This window comes from Sardina pilchardus, chromosome 10, assembly GCF_963854185.1.
Source record: "Sardina pilchardus chromosome 10, fSarPil1.1, whole genome shotgun sequence".
Lineage (NCBI taxonomy): Eukaryota > Metazoa > Chordata > Actinopteri > Clupeiformes > Clupeidae > Sardina > Sardina pilchardus.
In genome coordinates this window covers 2,890,776-2,903,329 of record NC_085003.1, presented here as the reverse complement: position 1 = coordinate 2,903,329, position 12,554 = coordinate 2,890,776, and the positions used below count along the sequence as shown (strand labels likewise).

At 45.2% G+C, this 12,554-nt stretch overlaps 1 protein-coding gene across 1 annotated transcript in view; it reads right to left on the bottom strand.

Moving 5' to 3' along the window:
* Positions 1–12,554, bottom strand: part of lamb1a (laminin, beta 1a) — a 22,096-nt gene extending 9,542 nt beyond the window's left edge. Inside the window, exons 1-21 of the mRNA XM_062548323.1 lie at positions 12,480–12,554; positions 11,754–11,926; positions 10,561–10,699; positions 9,415–9,488; positions 9,072–9,260; positions 8,673–8,736; positions 8,365–8,564; positions 6,684–6,804; positions 6,328–6,516; positions 5,625–5,801; positions 5,378–5,490; positions 5,022–5,101; positions 4,783–4,918; positions 4,485–4,643; positions 4,253–4,380; positions 3,602–3,722; positions 3,278–3,479; positions 1,131–1,274; positions 799–1,030; positions 400–563; positions 14–238 (exon numbers count right to left, since the gene is read on the bottom strand). Of these exons, the coding sequence (XP_062404307.1) occupies positions 14–238; positions 400–563; positions 799–1,030; positions 1,131–1,274; positions 3,278–3,479; positions 3,602–3,722; positions 4,253–4,380; positions 4,485–4,643; positions 4,783–4,918; positions 5,022–5,101; positions 5,378–5,490; positions 5,625–5,801; positions 6,328–6,516; positions 6,684–6,804; positions 8,365–8,564; positions 8,673–8,736; positions 9,072–9,260; positions 9,415–9,488; positions 10,561–10,699; positions 11,754–11,926; positions 12,480–12,546 (3,097 nt within the window). The 5' untranslated portion in view covers positions 12,547–12,554. The remainder of the gene's footprint in view (positions 1–13; positions 239–399; positions 564–798; positions 1,031–1,130; positions 1,275–3,277; positions 3,480–3,601; positions 3,723–4,252; positions 4,381–4,484; positions 4,644–4,782; positions 4,919–5,021; positions 5,102–5,377; positions 5,491–5,624; positions 5,802–6,327; positions 6,517–6,683; positions 6,805–8,364; positions 8,565–8,672; positions 8,737–9,071; positions 9,261–9,414; positions 9,489–10,560; positions 10,700–11,753; positions 11,927–12,479) is intronic.

Genomic DNA, 12,554 nt, shown 5'->3' with positions numbered 1-12,554 from the left:
TGGTGGGACTTACTTCTGCAGCTCTGGGTGAGGGCGTTGCCATAGTAGCCCAGCTTACAGCGGCTGCAGTCTGGCCCCTCGGTGTGGTGCAGGCATCTGAGGCAGGCACCAGAGCTGGCATCACACGCGCCCGGGTCCATCATGTCGATGTTGCTGTTGCACTGGCACGGGAGACACTGGCCTCCCGCCTGGTGAGGGTTGCCATAGTAACCTGGGGCACACTCATCGCACCTGGCACCTGAAAGGCAGGAAGAGACGATTGAGGCAGGAAGAGAGAAAGGGAGAACCTCCGCTATAAAACACAGACATGTTGCTGCACGTGTCTCACTCTAAGTGGCAGTGCCATGTGTTGGCGCTGATGACAGAGGGCTCGTGTGTGGGCGTCTGGTCTCTACCCACCTTGATATCCAGGGCTGCACACACAGAACACCTGGAAGGAGTCCGGGCTCTTGTAGCAGCCCCCAGCAAACTGACGATTACTTCCTGGACCATCAGGACACATACACGGGCGGCAGTGGTCTCCAGATCCAAGAACTGGGTCACCATAGTAACCACTGAGACACCTGTGGATGAAGGCCAAGTTGTAGGAATTTCAGGTACTGAATCTCAGCCAATAGAAGGTCTCCTCTGTGAGCTCCATGGCCATGACTCTCTGGATATGAATGACCCCTAATGTGCATGATGCACTCCTAACTGTGTGGGTGGAGCTCCGTGGCTAACAGGCTTTGCTTATGAGTGCCACATCCAACTGCCCAATCAGCATGACAGAATAACACTGGAGTAAAGTGTGCAACTGACCTCTCGCAGTTGTGTCCGGTGGTGTGCTCTCTGCAGCCCAGGCACTCTCCTGAGTGGACGTCGCACTGGTCAGTGTGGCCGTTGCAGGTGCAGGGACGGCAGTTGGGGAAGCCCCAGTGGCCAGGCAGGCAGCGGTCACACTGGCGTCCGTAAGCACCGGGAACACACTCACACTGACCAGTGGCCTCGTGGCAGAAGGCATGGAGGGAGCCCTGAGGGTTGCACTCACACGCTGAGGAGAGGGGGGGGGGAGAAAACAGGTCCAGGTCAAAAAAAAAAAAAGAAGTGGCCACATTAGTGTAGTTAGCTTGTGTTTGGGCTCATTAACTCACGTCTGCAGCCAGATGGTCCAAAGAGGAATGTGGCGGGAGCACAGCTGTCACAGTTCCTGCCCATCACGTTGGTACGACACTGACACTGGCCACCATTTGGGTCACACACTGTGCTGAGGGATCCCATAGGATCACACTTACAGGCTGGAGAAACAGGAAAACACAGCAAAGTTATACAATTATCATGACGAATCAAGAACGCTCCGTTTCTGTTTATATGAATTCCAAATTCCACTGCATTCATCAGTAACTGACAACATACGTTCTGTTTATTTATTTATCTTATGTGTAACTGAAAAGAATTTGGGGGAGCTTGTGTGTATAAACATAAGTTAAGAGTACAGGTGTGCTGACTTGGGAAGTCAGACATGAAAGGTAGACAAAACAGCTGAGAGTGGCGGGCCTCTGATGACCTCCCACCCTTTAGACAGCCCAGATTTAGTCCTTTAGACCTCAGACACCCAGCGTTGATACAGGGCTTACACATATAGGATGATTTGAAATGATATGTTTATTGCAATGTACAGATGATTTGCAAGCTACTTAAATCCTAATAAAACATCTGCGCACACTTTGGTCTAAATACCAAAAGCAAGAAGCACCACAACACTGTTTACACCCATCTAGGACTGCACTGATCAATGTTCAGCTTTACCGTTTTCTTTCTCTATGGCAGGGAACTAAATACCTGGAGTGTGGAAAAGGGCATTTGAAGACTTGAGCTAATCTTGACTTCTAGCATTTGGTCGATCAACTAATCCATTAAAGCGACACTAAAGCATTTGGTCTTTAATCGAGAAAATAATTTATTCAACCATGAAAATCATCGTAAGTTGCAGCCCTACAACCATCTGAAGAGCCTTTTTTCAGAGTGCCCTGTTTGTTTGCCTGTTCCTTCATAAACACAGGCAAGTTCCGAGGATGCAGGATAAAACAAACTTTCTACTCGCTGAATCACATGTTTCCAGACCTAGGCAGCCCATAATCAAACAACTGGATTTTGTAATGTCTGGGTTTTTGCATCGGCAAATCCATGAAAGGTGAAATTCTCAAGTTATGTGACCTTTTTTTCAAAAAAAAAAAAAAAAAAGTTGTCAAGTGGTATTAGAGCTTCCCAATTAGCTGAGCGTGATGAGAACCCCTCCAAAGCCTGGCCTTTCTTTAAGGCAACGTGATGACAGCTGTTGCTATGGCTGACTGCAGTTCAAAGAAAGGCTGAACTCCCAACCGTCTGTGAATCTTAATGCTATTTACAACAGTCATATCACATTTCCGCACCCACATCTCGGTTTAATAACCTCTCCTGCTCATCTGAAGCACATCTTGAGGTTTTCTTCACTGCCCTTGGGGTGGAAATCTTATTCATCAAACAGGAAGAAGTGCATACAAAGCAAGAAGGTGCCAGGCACAAAAGCCAAGTCAGGAACTAGCCAAAGACACACCTTTTTGCTTTTCACCCAAACACAGAATCAACTAAATCTTACATGCTTAAGCTTAAATGTTTTTACCATGTTGTAAGTCGCTTTGGTTAAAAAGCCTCAGCCAAATGTAATGTAATGTAATGTAACTACTAAGTAAAAGCTAGAAAAGTATGTTGTTGTTGTGCTTGTCAGAACGCTGTCTATCAAGCTATTTGTCACCAGGTTTTGTTTAGGATCTGCTTTATGAACTCAGCATATTGTTGTAATTATCAGACCTGCCAAAATTGCCGTCTGTATCCTGTGCCTCCAGGGCACATGTAGCACAGCCTGACAATAGCGGGGATTTACAGTCGGGACCAGAAACTCTCTCATGTGACGGAATGCCTGAGAAGCCCGAGCTCTGTAATCAAGCCTGAGGCTTTGGACAGGCTCACACTTGTAGCAGGGGCCCTGCGGGAGCGCTGTGGCTCAGTGATGACAGAGACGTGCGGACACACACACACGCCAGAGGAAGCCCTGAGGTCACACACAAACACAACTCTGGAGTGATAAATGACATGTGTGTGATCTACATGCATGCTTGACTGAGTGTGAGGAAAGGCACGATTTACAGCAAGGGCTAAAGAGACATGTGCATGTGAGCAACGCAAAGCTGCATTGTTGTTTCTGTGTGTGTCTGTGTGTGTGTAGGGCTGCCAAGGTGCCACAGCGTGTAGCTGAGTTTACCTTTAGCTCCCGAGTGTAACAGTGCAGACACACTGAAGATGTAGTCCTTGCAGATGTCGGTCATGGGGGTCTTGACCACGCCCTGGCTGTTCTCCAGGCACCTGTAGCGCTGGAAGGTGTCCCATGCGTTATTGGTCACCACATCTCCTCCCTCTGACCCTGAGAAGATCTCCAGGTTCTTACAGTGCGGCATCAGCACAATCTAACACAGAGAGAGAGAGAGTCTTGGTTAGCGCTGGCATCTGTGATGAATCATGGAGTGGAAATGATCTCTCAACTACTCAAATATGCCGACTGGTGTTTCAGATTAAAAACGAGACTCACTGAGTCGATGAGGGTGTAGGGGGACTGGATGTCACTGAGTGTGGAGTAGAGGGGCAGGCTGAGCCGGATGGTGTAATTCAGCCCAGCTTCAAAGCACACGGGCCTGGGAAGCGCCACATACCTGCCCAAATGATAAGACCACATTAACTCAAAGTACAGTTAACACAACACATACAGTACCCAAACCATAAGACCACATTAACTCAGAGTACAGTTACCACAGCATACACCTACCCAAACCATAAGACCACATTAACTCAGAGTACAGTTAACACAGCACACACCTACCCAAACGATAAGACCACATTAACTACGAGTACAGTTAACACAGCACATACCTACCCAAACGATATGACCACATTAACTCAGAGTCCACAGCACATTCACAGCACACACAGTCTTGTTTAATAAGTAGACGTGTAGATGGAGCAGTGAAGACAAACCACAGACTCACTTCTACAGACGCTTTACTTGGCAGACTCATCAAGAACTGAAGCACAGCTAAGATCTACTAGACACGGGTCCTATACGGGGACCTCTGGAGTACGACCAGGAGAACACCCAAGAAGGTTCTCTTTCTTTGTCTTTCTCACTCACACACACACACACACACACACACACACACAGAGAGAGGGAACAATGGGGGCCCACCTGGAGCCGGGGTGGAGAGAGAGCCGCTGGTTGTCGTCCTCAGGCATTGTGTTTGCACATCTGCTGTCGGCTGTGATCACTCTGGGCCTGATGACAGTCATCAACACCTCCTCCCACTGCTCTGGCAACTGCACACAGGCACACGGATACAGCACATATATTTATCTATATGAGGGCTGCTCAGACCTCTTGGGACATTCTTTTGTCTAATTGAGTCTGGAAGTGAAGTTACCTGAGGTTCATAGCGGATAAGGATGTCGTACTCCATGGAATGGGGAAGGTTGTCGATGTTGAACTCCAGGTACGCCCCCTCCGGAACATTCACGAACCCAACGCCAGTCCAGGTGGGAGTTCTGTCCACAGGGTAAGGCCTCTGCACCACTGTCACGCCCTACAGAGAAAAGTCTCAGCTCAGTTTATATTTATATATTATATTTATATATTTATTTATTTATGCATTGAGCTGAGGCTTATCCAAAACAACCTAAACTTTACTGTAAAATTGCAAATCAACAGACACTGATACTCACAGGCCCAAATTTGGCATCCTCTGCCTCATAAGTGTAGTGGTCCAGTGCAATGAAGTAGAATCCTGACTCCACCTGGTCACAGGCCCGACCAAACATGTGCTCCCGACACTGACACTGCCCTGTCTCTGCAGAACAGCTGGGGGGGGGGGGGATTTGCATTAAGACAAACAGCTAGGACTCTTACGGCTATATGGCCATTCAGTGTGAGAAGTTAAACAAACAACTGCTTGAGTACTCACTCATTGTTGAGAGCCCCGCCGAGGTCACAGTCACATGGGCGACAGCCATCCATGTCATTGCTCAAACCCCAGTGCTGAGGCTGTGAAACAAGCAAACAACTTCTCAGTACACATCGTAAAAAAGACCAGACCACCCACAACACACTCAGTCAAAGAGCTTTAGGGCATTATGAAAGTCTGCACCCATCACTCTGATCTGGCTAAAGAAGGAAAAACAGCCACAGAAAGTAGACATTTCACCAACATTCTCTAAAAACCCTTGAAGTCAAATGATTTGTGTCATCGTTGAGGATATTATATCTCTCTCTGTTTGCTCTCCCATATATGTGCCCATATGTTACTGTAATGGAACTTACCATACACTGGTCACAATTTCTCCCAGTGACCAGACGCTTGCAGTAGCACTTTCCACTGTCTGTTTCACAGGGGCTTCCTCCAGGAACTGTCCCGAGAGCATTGCAGGTACAAGCTGTGACAAGACAAAACAAAGCCAATCACACATTTAGATGAGCTCAATAACATCATCACCAGCTTAAACGACTGCTCTTACAGGTACACGTATCCCAACTGCCATGTTCAAAAGTATAGGACGAGGGTTCTTACGCTTGCAGCCCAGATGGTCATCGCTCAGACCATAGTGACCTTGCTTGCACTGGTCACACCGCTCTCCCTCCACGTTGGGCTTACAGCGGCACTGGCCAGCAATCAGCCCAGTGGACACGTCGGTCAGAGCATCGCAGATCCCTCCGTTCAGAGAGCCCACTGGGTCACAGTTACAGGCTGCAGAGAGATATTTACACCAGAGGAGCTTCAGGGGGATTATATCACTTCAGACTCAGAGTAGCATAAACAGGATGCAGGATCAGACATTATCGCATGATGGTGTATTCATGAGGCAGAAAAAGATATCAGAAAGATGTGAAGCGTGCATGTTATCAGATACAGAGGAAGCTGGCTGGAAGTGGGGGTTGAGTGGAGAACACAAAGGGAATCTTTAAATACAAAAGGCAGGCTAGACTGAAGGATCCAAACCATGACATCGACTGAAGATCAAAAACTAAAGAGGAAGATGACAGATGTAGGATACAGTAAAGCACAAAGGAGGAGTAGAGAAGAGAAGCTCTATACTTCACAAACAATTGCAGTTCAAGGTATGTGTGTTAGTGTGCGTATGTATGGCATGCTATACACTACATCCTAATTGTGCCCTTCTTATTTGCCTCATTGTTGTATCTCCATTATAAAACAGCAATAGGGAAATCCAGTTATGGAAATACAGTAAAGTGTGTCGAACTGCTGAACTCACGCTCGCAGATGTTGGGGTCCCGTATGTCTCGCTCGTGGTGCTGGTAGAAGAAAGGCTTGCACTGCTCACAGTTGTTGCCCATGGTGTTGTGGCGGCACTCATCACACACACCTCCGCTCACATTGCCCGAGGCCACGAACACCGCCATGTCAAAGTGGCATTCGTCCGAGTGGTGATTGCAGTTACACTCTGCAAGGGGAGAAATGGTTAGTAGGTGGGCATAATCAAACTGAATCATAGTCTTCACTCAATCTGTCTTTTTTAAAAAACACTCTGTAATAACGTAATAATAACAGTTGTAGTTCTATATGTTAAAGGGATTGAAAGAGTAAAGTACTGAAGAAGAGGAGTCCTACTTTTGCAAGCGTTGGTGTTGCGGCCCTCAGCGGGCCTCCAGGGTAAGTCATGATAGAAATCTTGGCACCTCTCACAGTTCAGCCCCTTGGTGTTGTGATTGCACATACAGTGACCATGAACCTACAACAGAACAGACACAGGCAAGGGGGGGTTGAATACAGCCACTTCTGCTCACTTCCAAAATCTGCTCTAGGTCGAGGTCCTCTGAACAGCCCTCCCCCAAGTATTCATTAGGGTTGAGGGGATGTCACTGAGCGAGAATGCAACCACAAACAAATGCTGTTGTCTAGCTACAGCTTTCCCTGTACAGTCTGAGAGCCCTCACCCTGAGTGGCTGTGCGAGATGTTTATCCTCTGAAGCAGTGTGCATCTGGTCTGCATTAAATAAATGCTAGCGCATAGACTGGATTCCTGCTAGCTAAAGAGGCCAGTCGTTCATGGGAAATGTACAAGAAGAAACCAAAGAATTAAGGACTCGTGCGACATGCAACAATGAATAGAGGCAGATTTTTCGCCAGCTGCAGCGTGTAAACAGCTCAAAGTAGACTAAACAGGAACTCCATCCCGTGGTTGTTTTACAGACATAGACAAAATGGTAAGACGGTATCAACCCTCACACACTCACGCAGTCTTCCACACTGAAAAAAACCTCACAGGATTTACTTGAGTTTATTGTGTACACATGAATAAAATGTTCAGAATTAGTCCCGCACTTCTCTTTTGGTTTAAAAAAAATGATCAATTGATTCATTGTGATTACCCAATTTGAGCAAGTTATTCCAATGACATTGGATTAGGTTTACATGAAATATTCCTGTAATTTCAACGTCATGATGTTATACAGGTGAAAGCATGAATAATCAAGGAACGTTGCAAACGTATGGGCGCAGTGATATCACAAACTACTAATGCTTGTTGCCTATGGGGACTATTTTCAGGTACGTCTCTGGTACGTTTGTAACTTTTCTTGATTATACTTTGATTATTACACCAGAATGAGAGTGTAGTTCCATGTCAAATCAGCCTAGAAAATCACCAGGTTTCATTTTAAGTTTGTCTTATTGCATTTTCTAACTTGAGAAGAGACACGTTTTAAATGGGGAAAATTACCGGAAATCTTAGTCACTTTTAAACATGATGCTAGCAGGCGAGATGCTACTGGTCTAAATCGATTCAATGATCTATGCTAGGCTGGAGCTAAAAGTTGTATCACCATTCTCACAGAATGGCTGGATGAACGGGAAAGGTAAATATCAATTGTTTTGCTCAAGGGGAGGTTGAGAATGAGCTTAATTCCCCAAATGGTGGAATATCCCTTTAAGCGCTACGTGAGTACATGAGTGCTTACATGATTCTGTTGGGGAAATTCATTGATGTGGCAAAACATGTCAATATCACAGTAACGTTGTGTTTGAAAGAAAAAGAGTTTGTAAAAAATATTTTTTTGTGGTTTACTGTAAGAAACCTTTTCCTTTTTTTCACAGAATACGTTTACCTTACGTAATTCAATTAAATAAATGGATTGCTCAATCTAAATGACTATTTGAACATAATACAGTTGTGTTTCATTCAAAACTAGACTGTTTTATGTAATTGTAACATAATGTACACACACACTGCCTCTTCCATCCCACACCTACACCTACACCTACACAAACACACACACACACACACACTTACCATGCCTTCAGTAGCACCGACTCCATCCACCGGGGCACACTCGGACGCATGGCCATAGCAGAAGCAGTTCCCCCTGACCACCATGTCGTACAGAGCGTAATAGTACTTCTCCTTGATCTCCATGCGTGAGTCCAGCAGGTTGTCCCCCAGTGTGTGAAGCCTGACGAATTTCACTCGGAGATTGGTGATCTTCAGCATGTCTAAAATGAATGGATAGTCCTTATGAGTGTGACTGTGGGAGGACTTAGCAGCAGATGCAGATACACTCAACTTTTTTTTGTCCTTCTCCCTTGATGCCGTCTACTTACTTTGGATCCGGGGACTGTATGGATCCTCAATCCTGAACACAGGATCCAGGACTCGGAAGATGACCTACATATATGCAGATTCAATTAAAATACCTTGTGTTTCCTAAATGGCAACCAGTCCACAGGAGTAAGTAACACATTGAGCTAGGCAAGATGGAATTTCATCTAATTAGATTAAGAAATCTTTAACTTGATATCTCTAAAGATTGCTTAATCTAATTACATGAGATTCTATCTTGCCTATAGCTCAATATGTTACTTACTTCTGTGGACTCGTTATCCATTTAGTTTACTTATACTGTAAGTTAGAAGATAAAAAATGGTGTAGAGAGTTCATCATTTTCCTATTAAGCAAAATCCCAGGAGGACGTTTGAGTTGGCCTGGAGCTCTGGACTAACCTCTCCTTCTGTTGAGGGCTCAATGTCAGAGTAGCGGGAATCACAGATGACGTCATCCACCTTCTTCATCGGCCCTTGGGAGACGGATGGGAAAGACGTTTCACAGTCGTAGGCAAAGTAGCGGTATACCAGCCATGTCCTTCCAAAGTCAGCTGACCGCTCAATCACCATAGCTGCAGCACGGAAAGTCTAGAGACAAAACATTTAAAATGTACCAATTATTTATAATTCACCAAGAGCATTTTGAACAACTCACAGAAAATGATCATCATAATTGATATCTAAAAATGCCTCGAAAACATTTTCTTTAATAGCAATATATGGATAAGCAGTTGTTATTTACTTTGAAGGTCATGATGAGATGCGTAAAGTGAAACTCAGCTTCCAGATTCAGCTGGATGGTTACATTCTCCATACCTGAAAACAGGAAGAAAGAGGGAGAGAGAATTCGGTTTAAGTTGGGAACAGGGAGATCATGTGAGATTCAATTGCACTCTCCATCAAAAAGCCCCCCAAGACTATTGAAAATCTAGATTTAAACAAATGCTAAAATGTACTGCATGTCTTCTTATTTCCATGAGACTGAAACTATGACTTACAGTACATTCTTCATGTCACACACAGTCATACCTGAACTATTTGGGTTGAACAAATTCAACAATCAATTGAGCTAATGATAAAGAATCTACTCATTAAGTGCTTAAAGCGACAGTGTCCTGAATGAAAGTGCTCTTTAGCTGCAATCCTTGGAGCTGCCGTGAAAATAACTGCCCTGTCTTTTACTGGGAGCATGCTGGCTGGGTCAAAGCAACAGGCAGTCGCTTCACTTCATCATAAAAACAGCACAGCTCGCTTCAGCTGGATTTACAGATCCCTGGGCTGCGAGTGACCATTCATTCATTCTTTTGATGAGTAACCACTTCCTTTCTTCTCAGAGGAGATATATGCCCGACCCCCCCCCCCCTCCTCCCTTTCCTGCCTCCCTTCCTGTCTGGCCACCCCACACTCTTCGCCGTTTCTCACACGACTCTCTGGTTTCAACCATGACTTAATTTTTTTTCATTACATGTTTCAGCGCCAGACACTTGGACACCCCACAAACCATCTTAATGCTTAACACATTACTCTCAGTCTTCTGGTTTCATGGGCCTCAACAACAGCCATGCCACAGCCCGGGGTCGGAGGGAGTCAGTAGACTGGGATGGTGTATATGGGCTCTAATAGATAATTATGCAGTTGACTACTCACACACTAAACTGACCAATTCCCACAGCCAGCCTGGTAATCATTCACAGGAGGAAGACCATTACTTTCAAGTTTAAAGGTGGGTCCCTACCGTGTCTGGCCAGCAATTACATGTTTGCTTTAAAGCTTTGCACCCTCAGTGATGGCCTGATTACAGACGACGAGACAAAGGAGAGGAGGGAGAGAGTTCACCTTTACTCCAACCTCCTCCTCCTAGTCCTCCTCATCTCCCATGAGAACTCACCATTCTCGGACTGCCACCAGGTTTTCAAGCGGTTGGGGGCAAACGTTGTCACAACATTCTCAATCCTGTGACTGGTGGTGTGCCTCATTTTCTCACTGTAGGTCTCGGTGGAATCACAAACAAAGCACTTCTTCTCATCCTGGGGGGAGGCAGAGGGGGAGGATTAAATGTCAGCGACATTCCAAAGACGGAACATTTCACATTCTATTGACCTACTTGATTCAGGTTCCTTGTTTGACACTTTGGTAACTGTGCTGTTCTTTACTTGATATGGAGGCCGTAATTAAGAACCTTTGAAGCAAAATGGCTCCCATCATGTTGAAAATAAATGGTCCCCTATGACCCCCCTGCTAGATGAGAGGCATGGCACACAAGAGATGTCATTTGCTCTCCAGATGTTCTGCTTGTCAGTGTGTGGGGGTGAGGGGCGTATGAGTGAGAGGGAACAAGAGGGGGAAAGGAAGAATTTCTCCACTGCACTGAACATAGCATCCTCTACATCAAGTGTGGTGTCTTACATGAGAACTAGAGCTGTGAAGAAGAGGGAGGTGTAACTTAATCTCAGTCACTATTTGTTTGAGGTGTTACAACTTGTCTTGCTGATCAAAAGCAAAGCAAAGTCTTAAGAAATGAGATCTTAGATGACAGCCTTGTGTCTGGTGTTCTGCAGACTTTGATAATAGGCTCCACCCCTCAGGTCCACACAAAGACATTTGTTTGGGGTAATTATCTACAAAGAACATTTTAATTCAAACATCCAACAACCACACAGACAACTGCTGGTGAAGTCTCTACATAACCAGAGTACAGGACCACCACCCTACTATTTAAATAATCTTTTAGAAGAGCAATTTTTCTAGACACCTCATTTTCTCTCTAACAATGAATGCTCAACCACATAAACGAGATTGAAGATGATTAAGGCAAGAGATCTGGGATGATGAGGGGGCCCTAGAGCTTTTGGAGGTGTTCCCACACTGACTTCCGCTCAAATCAGACAGTAGATCAGGGGTAGATTGCAGTCACAGTGATTATTACAGACTAAATTCAGCTGCTGCAATATTCCTGCAGCGAGTAGGCCTACTGTGGAAGTTGAATGGACATTAAAGTATGTAGATGAGGAACACACGTTTGCTCTTCCCAAGCTGGCTAACCACTACAGCATCAGTGTCACTTTACACAAATCGAGTTACCTGTAGGTGACTGACGATACAGAAAGGATCGGGCTTGACCAGGCCACAAGTGGAGGTGGCGGAGAGCTGGTGTGCTCGCCCAATGAGGAGATCTCCCGTGGCGGGGTAACAGCTCCCCTGGGTGCACACATCCCCCAGCTCCGGCTCTTGGGCCTGGGCTAGGACGCTGACAACTGCACAAGGAAACAAATAGGTAGGAGTTTAGGCCGTTTTCATTTGAATGATTTATGTCATTGTCTTGTGATTTTCTCGTGCAAGGGATTGATGGTGTCTTTCATGCAAGAGTGCTAAAAAGTTTTGAACTTTAACATTCTACATTTGCAGAATACATAGGAAGGTCAATGAACATTCAGCCCTCTCATGAAATACCAGCACTTTATCTAAAATACTGTCCAAGCCACCGGTCTGCCCTCTTCACCTCACACATCACAAGATTCTGCCGTGTAATGTGAATCATGCGAATGCAAGTTACCAAGCACAAGCAAAAGTTAAAGGCATGCACAACTGATCAGCTACCATGCACACACGTTTATCCCACCATCACTGCATTCATAAACTTTTTTCTGTTACTTCAGTTAAAACGTTTCAGACGTTAAGTTTCCGCTATTTCCGCTGTCTGAAAAAAATACTTTGCTGCACAATAAATACAAATGTAACAAGTTTCGCATTGTCAAGATAAATGAAAGGGTAACGGTTAGATATTTACAACAATGAGAAAAAACTTACACAAGAGCACCGTTATATGAAACATTGTGAAGCAAAACGATGATTTCTCAATTCCGTCGTTCTGCATTTTGGCTG